The sequence below is a fragment of the Xenopus laevis genome, chromosome 9_10L (genome assembly GCF_017654675.1).
Source record: "Xenopus laevis strain J_2021 chromosome 9_10L, Xenopus_laevis_v10.1, whole genome shotgun sequence".
Classification (NCBI taxonomy): Eukaryota; Metazoa; Chordata; class Amphibia; order Anura; family Pipidae; genus Xenopus; species Xenopus laevis.
The window spans coordinates 56,482,509-56,498,034 of NC_054387.1; the positions used below are offsets into that span (position 1 = coordinate 56,482,509).

The following is a 15,526-nucleotide window of genomic DNA, read 5'->3' on the forward strand; positions in this document are numbered from 1 at the left end:
CAGGTGGTTAGAGAGTAAGAAATGATGCATTTGGTGCAACTTCCCAATGTCCATGGATTCCTCATTCTCACTGGGTATGTTTATGTGCAACTGTCATTGTGTTAGTCTGCACTGCTGGCTCTGACTCCTGAAACAATGTAACTCTAAGCAATTTCCCAATATACATTGACTGTTATGGCTATTGTCCTTATCTGTCGCTGAGTCTGACAACTGAACCAATATAGCAGAAGTCCCTCCTCTACCAGTTATGTACATTAGCTGGATTCTGCTACTTTATTTCACAAGTCAGAGGATACAAACTTCTGGATAGACTTGAATTTTTATAGCAGCAACAGTTACACAAAACTATAAACCCAGTGAGAATGGGAAATTAATGGATATTGGGGACTAGTCTAGATTTATATTTTTTCATCATGCAAAAAAAAAACCAAACAGTTTTTGGGAGGAGTTCCCTTTTAAACTGATGGAGAGAGTGCAGAAGTACAATGGCTGTTTTGCTCTGGGCTTTTTGCTACTGTGCTGGTATGATCCAGTGCGCTTATAAAACATAGTGTCCCAGTGATGTTCAGGGCTGTGACTAGCGTGAGTGCGCTGGAATGGAAATTTATCACTTGTCTGTTTTTCTAGGTCACTCAGAGCTGTGTCCCATCCCCTTCTGGACCATTGTGTCCTATAGTCTGTGTTACTGATCTGGTAGAAGCTGCCCCCCAGCCTCCTAGGAAGCTTATATGTGTCTGTATCTGCACTCATATCTGTGATACATTGTATAGATTATAAAGTGCCCCTTCCCCTGGGCATTCAGTCCCTTACAGCATCCGAGCATTGTCCCATTCCCTACAATATCTCTCTGCTGTTCTTTTGTTCTAGATGCTCATGAAGCATGTTCTATATATGGGACTCTCATTTGCACATTAAAGTTGGCTCTTCTGCATGCACATGAGCCCTTGGATTCTTACTGCAAGGCCATTGCAGGGCTATTATATCCCCTCACCCATACAGCTCACAACTGTCCATGCAGGCAGCTATCTCATGGAATTACCAGTGCATATACCCCTCATCTCACGAGCAGTATATTAATGGGGTGGTTCATCATAAAATTAACTTTTAGTATGATGTAGATCGTGATATTCTGAGACAATTTGCAACTGGTTTTCATTTTTCATTATATGTGTTTTTTTTTAAATTATTTATCTTCTTCTTCAGATCTCCAGTTTGGAATTACAGTACCTATCTGGTTGCTATGGTCTTAATTAACCAGGCAATGGTAAATGAGAGATCTGAATATGAATAGGAGGTGGCCTGAATAGAAAGAAGAGTTATAAAAAGTAATAGTTTTTTGTTGTTGCAGGGGTCAGTGATCCCTCTTTGTAAGAAAGAGTCAGAAGCAGAAGAAGAAGGGAAATAATAAAAAAAAAACGAAGATCAATTGAAAGGTTGCTAAGAATTCCCCATTCTATAACATACTAAAAGTGAACTTTAAGGTGCACTGCCTCTTTTAGGCCTGAAACCCCCACCCCAGAGGGACTTCTGAGGACCAACCCTTGGTCTTCAGACCTTTATGGCTGCAGAATTTCATAACTGAACCTATTCTAGCAAGGCAGAGTGGCAGCACACTCTATGCTAGAAGTTATTCACCTTGTTCTTTGTCCTTGTTCTTTCTGAGCAGACTATTGTGCTGTCCATTAAAGCTATATATAAACACAAACAGACAGTCCCTGCATTATCATTTCAAGGAGAAACTGAAGGAAGCACTCCAAAATAATTTCTAGTGTGTTGTCAGTTTGCCTTGCATGCTCTGCACCCAGAGAGGGTGGGTCCTCATAAGTCCTTCAGGGGTGGGTGTTGCTTGTTCTGAGTTCTTTGTGTGAGGCTTTAGGAGCCTACTACAAAATCAGTAAGGTTAGTTGCACTACCAGGCTCCCTGATCCTGTGCTTAATCGACAGATTGAGGGATGGAACAACTGAGGAATTTAGGGAAGGAATAAAAATGAAATGAAAAATGAAAACTTTTTCTGGTTGCCACAGTCACTGGCCCTAGCAACCAGATGGAATATAAAGGTTCACACTGGAGAGAAAGAAAATACAAGAGCAAGCTACTTTGATTATGGTCATCACAGCATGATCGAGACACTTGTGCTAGTGAACAGATCATTCAGTTACACATGGGTGTGTGCAGGGTACTTATAGAAGCACAAGGCACTGTGAACAAGAGCTGTACTCAGCCTCAGCCTGTAGGTGATTGTAATTCCCCAGTGAAATAGTAATAGTTATGTAATAAAATACACTGAGTTTGGGTTTCATTTGGAGAACTCACAATTGTTTCTTACATGAGTTATGGGTGTGATATAATAGGATTCAGCCCATGGCCATCATACCTCACTCAAAGCTCACCCATCCCTTTACCAGATTTAATTGTTGATATGAAGCGATTCATGGATACACTTTTATCCTTCTCTGTCATAGGCCCCTGGAATATAAATGCATATCACTCTCTGTCCATTAGTTCCTTCCATAGGGATTAGTAAGTATATAACATTATTTAATAACCCTCAGTCTCTGAGTCCCTACCTACTTTGTCTTTCCAGGGGCTGCAGCTTCATTTAAGGTCCATGTGCGGCAGGTAGAAGACTACCCGGTGGATCTCTATTACCTGATGGATTTATCTCTTTCCATGAAAGATGATCTGGATACCATCCGGAATTTAGGAACCAAACTAGCTGCAGAGATGAAGAAACTGACCAGTAACTTTCGCTTGGGTTTTGGAACCTTTGTGGATAAGAACATGTCCCCTTACTCTTACACTGCCCCAAAATATCAGAACAACCCTTGCACTGGGTAAGTACAGTGTTAAGGAGAACTTTCTGTGATGTTAGAGAGACCTGCATGTCAAAGGGATAGATGTGGTCACTGCATGTTAGAGATGAATGTTATGTTAGTGAGGAGTAGCAAATGGTACTGTATGTTAGTGAGTAATGGCAAGGGTACTGTATGAATGTTATAGACAGTGGGCACAGTATGCAACAGACGGATAGTGATATGACTGTATGTTAAAGAGGGATGTTATGTTAGCAAGGGATGGCAATGGGCACTGCATGTTAAAGAGGAGTGTCAGGAGTACTGCATGCGTGTTATAGAGGTATGGCAATGGGCACAGCATGTAACCGAGGGATAGCAATGGGCACCGTATATTGCAGAGGAGTGGTGCTGGCCGCTTTCAAGGATGGTGATGTGTGCTGTTTTGTTGCAAGGAATATCCATGGGCACTGCATGTTAGAGATGGATGTTATGTTAGCAAGGGATGGCAGTGGGCACTGTATGTTAGTAAGGTATTGCAGTAGTACTGCATGCATGTTATAGAGGAATGGGCACAACATCTAACAGAGGGCTAACAATCTGTGCGCTGCATATTAGAGATGGATGGTGCTGGGCACTGTGGAAGATAATCCCACAATTTGGGGGCCCCTGTATTATAGATAAGAACTGATATTGGCTTCTGTTTATCTTATTGTGCATTGTGACTTCTCTTCCCAGATACAAATACTTCCCTGTTTGTGTTCCCTCATTTGGATTCCGCCACCTTCTCTCACTCACTGACAAGGCAAACAGCTTTAACGCCGAGGTGCAGAAGCAGCGAGTGTCACGCAATAGGGATGCCCCAGAAGGAGCTTTTGACGCCATCCTGCAGGCAGCTGTATGTGGGGTGAGTACACTGTGGCCTTCGGATTGAGTGTTTCACAGAGTGGAGCCAAAGGCAGCAGCCGGGATTGTTTAGCGATGGAAGCGCCAGTGCATAGTTTAAATGTTTCAAACATTTACAGAGAAACTTGGAACTTTTCCTCTTGGCTTTCTCTAGTCCGTCCTGACTCCTGAATATTCTTCTGTCAGACCATGGAGTGAACTCTGTCCTCAGTAATAAGGTTGTAAGCGCTGGAGCCAACTCTCTGCCTCTGTAACTCCATCAAGTCATTTTCATTGTGAATCTCCCCTGCTGATGCCCAGATATTCTTCCTTTGGGAAAGCTGCTCTTGGGAATACACAATCCGTATGTATGTATGGGTTAGTTGTGCTTTCAACCAGTGTGGCACTAAAGCACCTGAAATTGCCACGGATTTCCCATAAAGGGGTGGTTCACCTTTCAATGAACTTTTAGTATGTTAAAGAATGGCTAATTCTAATCAGCCTTTCAGTTGGTGTTCATTTTTTATTTTTTCTAGTTTTTGAATTATTTGCATTCTTCTTCTGACTCTTCCCAGCTACTTTTTTCTACTCATTTTTTTACTCATTCAGGCCCTATCTTGTTCATATTCCAGTCCCTTATTCAAACCAATGCTTGGTTGCTAGGGTAATTTGCATCCTAGCTACCAGATTGTGGAAATTGCAAACTGTAGAGTTGCTGAATAACAAGCTAAAGAACTCAGAAACAAATGACTAAAATTGAAAACCAATTGCAAATTGTCTTTGAATATCACTCTCTACTTGATGCTAAAATTTTATTTAAAGGTGGCAGACCCTTTAAGCACAACATATATCTTGTATAGCTCAGAAATTTCCCTTATTGCTACCACGGTGCTGCCTGAGGCACAGTTCTTGCCTTGTCTCATGGCACAGTCACCCCGCTAAAATCTCTTTTGCTCCAGCCTGGTTTCCAGTTACTGTCACTATTGATAAGGCTGCTCTCTCTAGTAGACAATAACCAGGCAGCTGTAACTCTTTTTCATAGTTTATTGCAGACAGACTGTTGGACAAAGCATTGAAAAGTTCTTTGCAAAGAAGGTGGCTAACACACAGGCCCGGACTGGCAATCTGTGGGTTCTGGCAAATGTCAGAGGGCTGCTGTATGGTTCCATAGAAAGTCACCATATAGTGGGCTGGAAGGGGGCTGTTTGGGCTGGTAGGGGGCTGTTTGGGCCTCTGTGGACTTGGAATGGCAGGGCCTATTTTGACTCCCAGTCCAGGCCTGCTAACACAGTACCCTTTTTACCGCCTTACATACACATGACCTATTCTACCATGCTATAAAAAAGGAGAAGTAGCAAGCTAGCTATAATTATTTATAGGTAAACTGCGAAGAAGTCCACCAATCATAAGGCACAGATTCTTGTGGTTTTCTTATAATTTGCTCAATTGGCCTTTAGAAACAGGCTAAAGATTCTTATTGGGCCTTGGCTTCATCTGTTCGTCATTAATGTTTGTTGAGGTCTTAGCATTTCAAAGTTAAAAGAAAAGATACATTTTTAACTATAAAAAGAAATTGTCAGCAATAGAGACTAAATGCAGATTCAGAGGGTTGTAGAATATTTGATGTGCATAGATATTTTAGTTGCCTCGCTAGAATGTGGTTATAAGACATAAGACGAGGACCAAGAATACGCTGTGCAAGTGAAACTGGTAGCTCTTATTCCCAGGACATTGTTCCTCTCCCAGGGCTCAGTGGTGACCGCACTAACACAAATTATTCTTAGAAACGTCACTTTTCTGTTAATCAGCAAATTTCCTCATCTCAAGATTCTCAGACAGGAGGCGGCAAGTGTTGTGCAATTGTCCCTGTTAGGAGGCTTGTTTGGATAGAGGAGGAAAATGTAGAGAGGAAATTGCTAATTGTGCCAAATACTCTTGGATATTTAAACCTGAATCAATATTTGTAGATAGTTAGAGGTTAACCCTTTCATCTGTACCATTTCTCAGCTGATAATGAGACTATTGTTTGAATGTGGTATTAAAAAGACCAGTTTGCCTGCCTAATTGTCCTGCTTTTTGAAGCAATGGTAAACATGTTGGCACAGTTCTATTGTAGATGGCTCCAGGTACAGGCCTGGACTGGCAATCTGTGGATTCTGGTAAATGCCAGGCTGCTGTAAGATGCCATAGACAGTCACTATTTAGTGAGCTGGGGGGGGGGCTGTTTGGGTATCTGTGTATTGAAATGCCAGGGACTATTCTAACTGCCAGTCCAAACCTGTCCTGGTGGAGCACAAACCTGTTCACGAAGTACAGTATGCATTTTTATACATCTTTGTAGCCTTAAATTAAATGTTTTCAGCAAATCTCTGTCTGCCTTGTGCACTGAAGTTTGTGCAGTCACTCCTACAGAATTCACTTCTTACTGCCTTTATCTTTCTGCAGGGGAACATTCTATATCCTCCGCTAATACTCACTCTGTAGGTTGTTTCTTTTGCACAGAACCTAGCCAACCTGAACCAATTAGTTGTGACTGAGTATGAAATATATTTTGTCTGCACTTTCAAACAAGTCTGTAGTTTGTTACTTAGTGTGCATATGAAGAATGTCTTCCCCTTTCTTACTTTGTATAATACATTTCTTATCACACAGTTGGTCACAGGTAAGGATAAAGCTTATTGTCTACATATCTTATGAGGGAGTAAGTTATGTAGTTTCCGTGCTTGCCCTGACTCCTAGGTGCTGGGTGGGGCTCATTATGTAGAGATTATTATTTCTTCTTGCGCTGACTGTGCAGATTCTTTATGGAGGGAGTTACTCAGTGTTTCATTTGTTGATTGTGCAGATTTCAGACGGTGGGCGGGGATTTCAGGTACTTTATGTGGAGGTGCTTATTTGGTTGAGGGCACACGAAGCATTGACTACATTGCTCTCAACCTGCGTTTCTTTTGCAGGCTGAGAGAAAGTACGCAGAGTGGAGATCAGCCCTAAGCCGACTGGGGGCAGCGGAGCCAATTCTCAGTGCCCTCAGCATTAGGCTAGTGCCACACGGGAGGCTGAATCAGCAGAAAAATGCAGTCTTCAGTTTCTTTGCCAAAATCAGACAAGTCCCATAACCTGCTGGAATCTGCAGAATCAGTCGAAGACAAGTGCAACAAGGGGGCTGAAATCATCCTGCTGAAATACGCAGGTCAAAATCAGCCTCTATGCGGGCAGTAGCCTCCTCTTCTGTTTGCATAAGGAACCAGAGTTTTGGCTCAGGCGCGAACACGCTCTGTTGATTTCAGCCAAGACATGAGAGAGTTTGCATTTTTGAAATCAGCTGAGTGTGTTTTCACTGAAGTAAATTGGGTGCCTAAATAAATTAATAAATTAAAAAAAAATGCCCCCAGCCACCATGGAACATTTACAGGAGAGATTGGGAGAAGGTGAGGGGTGCAGGTCTCGGAGCATAGCAGGGCAGAAGTGACATTGGCTGGAAGTGCAAAGGTGCGTGTGACATTGTGACACTACGTTGGGGGAGCTTTAAGGTCCAATGCCTAAGGTGGTACCAGACCTAAATGCAGAGGAGGTTACTTCCCACATAGGGGCTGATTTTTGACCTGCATATTTCAGCAGGACGATATCAGTCACCGTGTAACACCAGTCTTAGTGATTACAGCAGGTTTCAGAGCTTGTATTAAAGTGATCTGCTTAGTGTGCCCTTTCCCTAAAAACAGTACGAATAATGGACAGTGGGAATTTGCTAAGAATTATAGGCAAAATATTATTTTTTGGATTTCCATTCCCTTTTAGCACCTCAACCTTAGGTGGCATGCAATGCAACAGAAATACCTATATTTAATGCCATAAGAATCTGGCCAGCAATCAGAAATAAAAAGTCAACTGGGGGAATGTAATATGTTTCGCTAGCACAAAAAACCTGAGCAAAGATGATTGCAAACAGTAGCGACCATGTTTGCGTCCTTTTTGACTTATTAAAATCTTTTTAGTAATAAAATATTTAAGGAAACTCCAGAGCAGGTGTTAACGCTAAACCTTTGCTTAGCAAAAATGCACAATGTAATATTCGCCAGCGAATGATTTGACACTGAGAGCAGTGCTAAACATTCGCAAATACGCCATTTAAAATAACACTTGCGACTTTTAATTACATTCCTCCCAATGTGTTTTCAGAGCTCCACCTATTCTCCGGTCGTCATTCTTTTCCTGCGTGTGTGTGTTTGTCAGCCGGGAGCTGGTGTTTCCATGTGTATGTGTGTGTCAGCAGGGAGCTGGTGTTTCCATGTGTATGTGTGTGTCAGCAGGGAGCTGGTGTGTCCATGTGTATGTGTGTGTCAGCAGGGAGCTGGTGTGTCCATGTGTATGTGTGTGTCAGCAGGGAGCTGGTGTGTCCATGTGTATGTGTGTGTCAGCAGGGAGCTGGTGTGTCCATGTGTATGTGTGTGTCAGCAGGGAGCTGATGTGTCTGTGTTGGCTGCCGGCTCGGTGTAGGGACCCCCAGCTACTCTTGTACAGTGCAGCCAAACAGTCTGTGTTGTCCAAAGGAAATAGATCAGAAAACCCAAAGTAGGGGAAGTATCTTTCTATTTGCATATAAGTGGAATTGTAAATATTGATGCTCTATAGCCAAGCATTTTACTTGCATATAGTGAACATGTTTGAGTATAAGCTGTCTAGACAGGCTCATAGCTAATAACACATATGCTTTATTCCTGATTGCTCTTCAGGATCGGATTGGCTGGAGGAAAGAGGCATCTCACTTACTTTTAATCACCACTGACGATGTTCCACATGTTGCGCTGGATGGGAAACTGGCTGGTGTGGTGCAGCCTCATGATGGGCAATGTCACCTTAATGAAAATAATGAGTACAGCGCTTCTGATAAGCTGGTAAGTGCTAACCATTTGCCCAGTGCTACTGCCCCATGTTGTTTTTAGTGGGCATTACACATTTTGTGAGCTTGGAGTTTTCTTCAGTTGTTCTGTTCTCAAACATCCTTGCATGTCTGTGTGTGTTCGTATGTCAGTGTCACACTGTTCATCTTGTAAGGGCCAAACATGTGGCATATGGGTAGGCCTTACTGCCCAACTATATGGACCTGGGTGGCTACCGTGAAGGGCAGTACTGGTGAACTATCCTGCAGAGATCAGTAGGGTGGCATTTAACCAGCCATAAAGCAGAAATTAGCAGTAACTCTTTACACCTTCCAAGAACTGAATCTCACTTCTTGGGTTGCTGCAAAGGTCTATTTAGCTCTTGCTCATGGTCTGTCCCTGCATTCCCATTGCTTGCTCTGTAGCCTGCCCCCTGCTTATTATCTACCTTCTCCCTAGATGCTGCCTGCTTACTATCTCCCTGCTCCCTATATTCTTACTATTTAACTTCTCGCTACATGCCCCCCTGAACGTCTCTGCATACCCCCTGCTTACTATCTGCCTGCTCCCTTCATTCCTCTGTCTTACTATCAACCTGCTCCCTATGTGCCCCTGCTTACATCTGCCTTCTCACTATAGGTCCCTCTGCTTCTATCTACTTGCTTCCTTAATGCCTGTGCTTACTATCTACTTGCTGTCCGCATGACCCCCTGCTTACTATTTATTTACTTGCTCGCTAACGGCTCTCTACTTTTTCTCTACCTCAGTGAATGCTTCGTTCTTCCAGCTTTATGCATGGTCTTTGCTTGCCCCCTCCCTTCCCTTGCTGTCATGTAGGCACATTGGCCTAACCAGAAAAAAAATAACATTAATCTACACCAGTGATCCCCCACCAGTGGTTCCCAAGCAAGATGCTGCTCACCAACCCCTTGGATGTTGCTCCCAGTGGCATCAAAGCTTAATTTTAAATTCCTGTCTTGGAGGCAAGTTTTGGTTTAATAAAAAACGGGTTTATTGCCAAACAAAGCCTCCTGTAGGTTGCCAATCCATATAAGGTTACCAAAATAGCTAATCACAGATATTATTTGGCACCCCCAGGAAATATTTTCATTCTTGTGTTGATCCCAAACTTTTTTACATTTGAATGTGGCCCACGGGTAAAGAAAAGGTGGGGGACATTTTCTCTACACCAGTGCTGTCCAACTGGCGGCCCACAGACCATCCCCCCTTGTGTGGCCCTCCATTGATGTCTGGCTGCTTTAATTGCTTACCTTTGTATAAGATTCAAAAGGTATCAGAACTGAAATTAACTTGCCCCTGTATTGTTCACCTCTCAGATTCAGGCTGTAAATCTCCATTGTTCACACTTGTAATCCTGTGTATTGTTCACAACTCAGACAGTCAGTGTCCACATTGCACACATTTCATACAGATTGTAGGAGAAGCACTTGGATTGTGTCATTGTACATAGTACAGTATGTGCTGTTCATTTTAGAGTGGTCCTGATAGGTTTCCTTATCTCTTATCCTGCTTTGTCTGCTCTACCCTACCTGTGTGTGCCATAGTCTGCCTGTCCTACTCTACCTGTGTATGACATATTCTGTCCTGCTGTGCTGTGTGTGTCACGTAAACGTGTGACGTATGACCAACTAGCACACACAGGGAAATACCACACTTGTAAGAAGGGTTTACACAGGAGTTTATTTCAGATATACAACAAGCGGTAGATCAGGTACACGGCATTAGCATATGAACTCCCCCAAGTCCAAAACACTCCTGGTCCGAAACAAAGAGCTTCCCTTGGAGCGTCCACAGCAAGATGCACACGCCCTCCAGGCAAATCCAAATACAAAGTCAGGGAGTTCCTTTGGGCAATTTCAAAGGGGTAAGGAGCAAAGTGCCTTTGGGTAAATCCACAGAACAACCATACCTCAAGGGGATCCAGGTATAAACAGTCTTCTGGGAGGTAGGGGAATCCAAACTGTTGGAGGGAGTCTTCCTGCCTCAGCTAGGATAAACTCCAAGGAACCGCAGAGGAGGGTGCCCTGCCACAGCCAGGTTACACCCCAGACGAACAACAACAACTCTCTAGCCCTCCCCTCTGGTATACCTGGCCTTTTCCCCACCCCCTAGGGTTGATTGGCTGGGAGGCCGGCCTTGCTTCTGGTTAACCCCACCCAAGCAGGTCTGATTGGCAGGGGCCCTGCTGCATCATTAGGGGAGGGGGAAATACCTTGGAGGGGGTTGTCCAGCTCTTCTGGAGGGCTATCCTGGGAGCTCCTTTGTTTAAAGTTTTTTGGCGGGAAAGTAGAACAAAAGAAAACACCATCTTGGTTTAAATGTGTACTAGTCAGTTAGCTATGGATAAAATGGGACCAGTAGAAGGAGATTTTGGTCACACTCAGTATTTGTCACATTTCTTCCCCCCCATAGTAAGTGCATTGCTGGGGATCCCCTTTGTAGGGTGAGTCCCGGCTGCACTTTGAAGGCCCCACTGGCTCAATTAAATCTTTGGGTGACATAGTTGTTTCTCTCAGTCCATATTCTGCTTTGTGTTGGGAGCCATTTGCATGGGGATTGAGGAGCCTTATTGCTACTTTGTCTGTCTATGGATGCAAATTCGACCTTAACTTGACGCCCACACAAAGTCCGTTTATTTAGTTCTTGTACTGCATCAGCAGCATCTCTGTGGTGTTCAAATTCCACAAATGCGAAACCCGGGGGGCTCCTGGCCACCCACACACTACGTAAAGGGCCATAATATCCAAATGCCTGCTCCAATATAGTCTTATGGCCATGCTTGCCAAGGTTTCCAATGTAGACTTTGCAGTTTGGAGAATTGGTGACTTTGTATCTGTTACTATGAATTGGAGTAGGGGTTATAAGTTTTGTTTAATGTTCCAGTCTTGTCTGTGGAACACCCTGTGTCCTCTCCTGGGTGCACAGTTGTTCTCCCACCTTTTTGGGGCACACAAGTTGACTGCTGACACTCTAAATTCTTTTAGGTCTGATGCATCAATATTCACTTGTTGCTTCCTGTAGATATGGGGACCAGTCTCTTGGGCATCCTGCACTTGACACTCAGTGACCCCCTGTGATAAAATATTTGCAGATTTGGCAGGTGGCAGTCTTATTGGGGTCAGGTTAGGGAGTCTGCGTGGGCATGTTGCCTGTAAGTGAGTAGTACAACCACAAATAAAACAGGCCCGAGGAATCCTAATTGGTTTAGAATCTGGAAGGGCCCTGACTGTCACATGGCTGGCATGTAGAGCATGGGTACGATCAGCCTCACAGGAGTGGTTTGTAGGACTCAGGGGTAGGGTAAGTGGCTGGGACTGGACACGATTCTCCACGTACTCATCTGCTAACTGGGTGGCCTCCTCCAAGGTACCAGGCTTACGGTCCCCAACCCATTGTCGCACTTCAAGGGAGCAGTTTTCGAAGAATTGTTCTTTTAGCATCAACTGGCACAAATCCTCAAGGGAATTAACTTTATTCCCCCGTACCCAGTTGCGGAAATCCCTCTGCAACTTATTCCCGTAATCCTGGTGAGTTTCTTGGGAGGCTTTACGCCGGGTGCGGAAAGCTCTTCTGTAGAAGTCTGGAGTGATGGCGTAGCTGGCGAGGAGAATCTGACGCACTTTCCAATAATTTGCTCGCTGGGGGTATGGAATTTCCAAATAGACTTCGCTAGCTTTACCAGTGAGTTTACCAGCCAAAATAAGCACCCACTCATCCTGGGGAACTTGGTGGTCCTCACATAAACCTTCAAAGGAGCGAAGGAAGCTGTCTATGCTCTGCTTAGACTCATCAAAGGCAGGGAAGGCAGCATGAGTCAGTTTCACAACTGGCTGTCGTGCAATGGTTGGCCCTGCTGTGGGCCCAGAACTCAAGTTCCTAGGCTGATTTCCCTGTATAGTTAGGCGCAATACCTCTAGCCGTTCTGCTGGGGTCAGCCTGGACCAATAGCAGCAAGGTGTTTCTGAAACAAGGTAACGGTGTTGTCCTCAGGTTCCCCAGCTGCATCTTGGTGCAAATTATAGCTTTCTTCTCCCTCCTCAGGGGTTTCTGGGTCACCCTGGGCATCACCTTCCTGGGTAGGTAGAGAATGGTGTGTGAGAAGTTCTATGAGTTCCTGTCTCCGCTTTCCCACTGTGTCAATACCGCATGTGTGGCAGAGCCTTTGTAGCGTTGGTAGCCTGAGCTCAGTAATCTCCTGAGCTGTAAGGTTTGCGAAGTTCCCTGATGTGCTAGTTTCCATTATCCGCACCGCTTGCCACCAGAATGTCACGTAAACGTGTGACGTATGACCAACTAGCACACACAGGGAAATACCACACTTGTAAGAAGGGTTTACACAGGGGTTTATTTCAGATATACAACAAGCGGTAGATCAGGTACACGGCATTAGCATATGAACTCCCCCAAATCCAAAACACTCCTGGTCCGAAACAAAGAGCTTCCCTTGGAGCGTCCCCAGCAAGATGCACACGCCCTCCAGGCAAATCCAAATACAAAGTCAGGGAGTTCCTTTGGGCAATTTCAAAGGGGTAAGGAGCAAAGTGCCTTTGGGTAAATCCACAGAACAACCATACCTCAAGGGGATCCAGGTATAAACAGTCTTCTGGGAGGTAGGGGAATCCAAACTGTTGGAGGGAGTCTTCCTGCCTCAGCTAGGATAAACTCCAAGGAACCGCAGAGGAGGGTGCCCTGCCACAGCCAGGTTACACCCCAGACAAACAACAACAACTCTCTAGCCCTCCCCTCTGGTATACCTGGCCTTTTCCCCACCCCCTAGGGTTGATTGGCTGGGAGGCCGGCCTTGCTTCTGGTTAACCCCACCCAAGCAGGTCTGATTGGCAGGGGCCCTGCTGCATCATTAGGGGAGGGGGAAATACCTTGGAGGGGGTTGTCCAGCTCTTCTGGAGGGCTATCCTGGGAGCTCCTTTGTTTAAAGTTTTTTGGCGGGAAAGTAGAACAAAGAAGAAACACCATCTTGGTTTAAATGTGTACTAGTCAGTTAGCTATGGATAAAATGGGACCAGTAGAAGGAGATTTTGGTCACACTCAGTATTTGTCACAGTGTGTGCCATACTCTGCCTGATCTACCTGTGGGAGGTGAACCTGGTGGGGTTTTGATAACATTTGGAAATACTTGTTAAAGGGTGCCTAAGGTATTTAATTATGTGCTGTGTTATCCACAGGGAGAAAAAAAAAACCATTTTGTAGTCAACGATATATACTATATGGTGCAGGTTTTACTTTTGGGTGTAAATTAATATTGTTTTTAAAAATGGACCCTTTACTGGAGCTCCTTATAGATGTTCACTGGTCCCTGTCCATGTTTCAAATGAGGGGTGGGCGTGTCCTAAGTACAGTAAGAGGGGGGTAGCCAATCACAGCCCTGCAGTCACACAAGCAAAGAAAGGCTTCCGTTCCCTATTAGGTCAGCCTAGCTCCTGAATGGTTCCTATCCTACAATGTAGTGTGTTTAGTGCTGCCGGCTCCCATGCACATCCAGAGAATTCAGCGGGCAGGAACCCTAGCACAGACCTTACAGTTGTGGGGTGTGGGTGAGCATGATGTAGTCTCAATGAGATCTGTGTAGGTTGATGCCACAAGATTTTGGCAGTCACTGGCTTTGGCTTGGAGCGGTGCAAGTGGCTAAGGAAGGGTGTTTCTCGGTGGACAAGGATGTGGTATTGGGCAGACTCAGATGCTGGTTCTGTACAAGATGGAGGGCAGCAGATAAACATCCTGTATGACACCAGAGACAATCTTGAACCGGCTGTTTCCAATCTATTTGCACTGTTTTTCTTCCTTCTGCTCTGCCTTAAACATATGGCTTGTGTCAGGAATACAGGCTATGATAGCACCCAGCGCTAAAAATTCCTTCCCCATTGAGCTACAGGTCAGCCGGAGTGGTGTATGCACGGCTGGGAGTCCTAGAGCATGTGGAAATAATCAGGGAAGTCTCCGTTATTTTTCCGTCTTACTGGAAATGCATTCACCTGCAACAGTCACTGGGGCTTGTACCTTCATTTGTATATTGTTATCCCCCAGGCAGATTGGGGTAATTTCTGTATTTAAAGAGACTCCAAACAGGGAGCATAATTAACACCCATACAATAAATTCTGTCCATCTGTTTGTCCAACACAGAATGAAAAAAGATAGTGTGTGTCAATAGAATTGAGTCTGATATTTAGATGATGGTAAATGTGCTTTATTTGCCCAGGATTATCCATCGCTTGCGCTACTTGGGGACAAACTGTCTGAGAACAACATTAACCTCATATTTGCTGTCACCAAAAGCCATTATGTGCTGTACAAGGTAGGTGTATGCGCATGAATATCACCCAGGTACCTTTGCTGGTATGGCTAATATACATCTGTGCTTAACAAACTGTTCCACAATTACAGATACAAATACACTCCCAAATGGGACAAAGGAACAATCTGAGCTTTTATGTTACTTTGCCTTTAACAAAGTCCTTGGTCCATTTCTACTGCACAGTGCCATGGCATTGCTTCTTCATCACTGGCAAGTTCTTTGCCACAAAACCATCTGAAACGAGTGACTGGGAATGTCCTGCAGTCCTACTTAATGACATGCCTCTGGGGCTGCTTTATGCTAGTCTGTATGCCAGCCAAAACACACAGTCTGTGCCCATCTCGCCCCCAGCTGTTTTACTGCTCAGAGACTGTCCATATCACCCCAGCTTTGTCACTGCTCAGAGTCTGTGCCTGTTTTCCCCTTAGCTGTGTCACTGCTCAGAGTCTGTGCCCATCACTGGCCAAGCTGAGTGGGTGCCAAGGTGATGCAATTGGTTGCCAGTGCATGTACAGACAGTCACTTGGCTGTGGCCTTAAAATAGATTTGTGAATAAACCTTTAAAGCAGTCGCTGAATGGGAGTGGCTTTCAGGCACAAGATGGGGCTCTGTTAATAATGTGTTTCCAAAGGAGTCTTA

At 44.6% G+C, this 15,526-nt stretch overlaps 1 protein-coding gene across 7 annotated transcripts in view; it reads left to right on the forward strand.

Annotated features, from left to right (window-relative positions):
- The window catches only part of itgb5.L (integrin subunit beta 5 L homeolog), a 39,731-nt gene that overhangs the window by 7,601 nt on the left and 16,604 nt on the right, over positions 1 to 15,526 (forward strand). For 6 of the 7 annotated variants that reach the window (XM_018234437.2, XM_018234435.2, XM_018234436.2 and 3 more), the window contains 4 exon segments: positions 2,586 to 2,835; positions 3,532 to 3,700; positions 8,409 to 8,570; positions 14,792 to 14,887. In XM_018234437.2, the coding sequence (XP_018089926.1) occupies positions 2,586 to 2,835; positions 3,532 to 3,700; positions 8,409 to 8,570; positions 14,792 to 14,887 (677 nt within the window). 7 annotated transcript variants of the gene reach the window in all.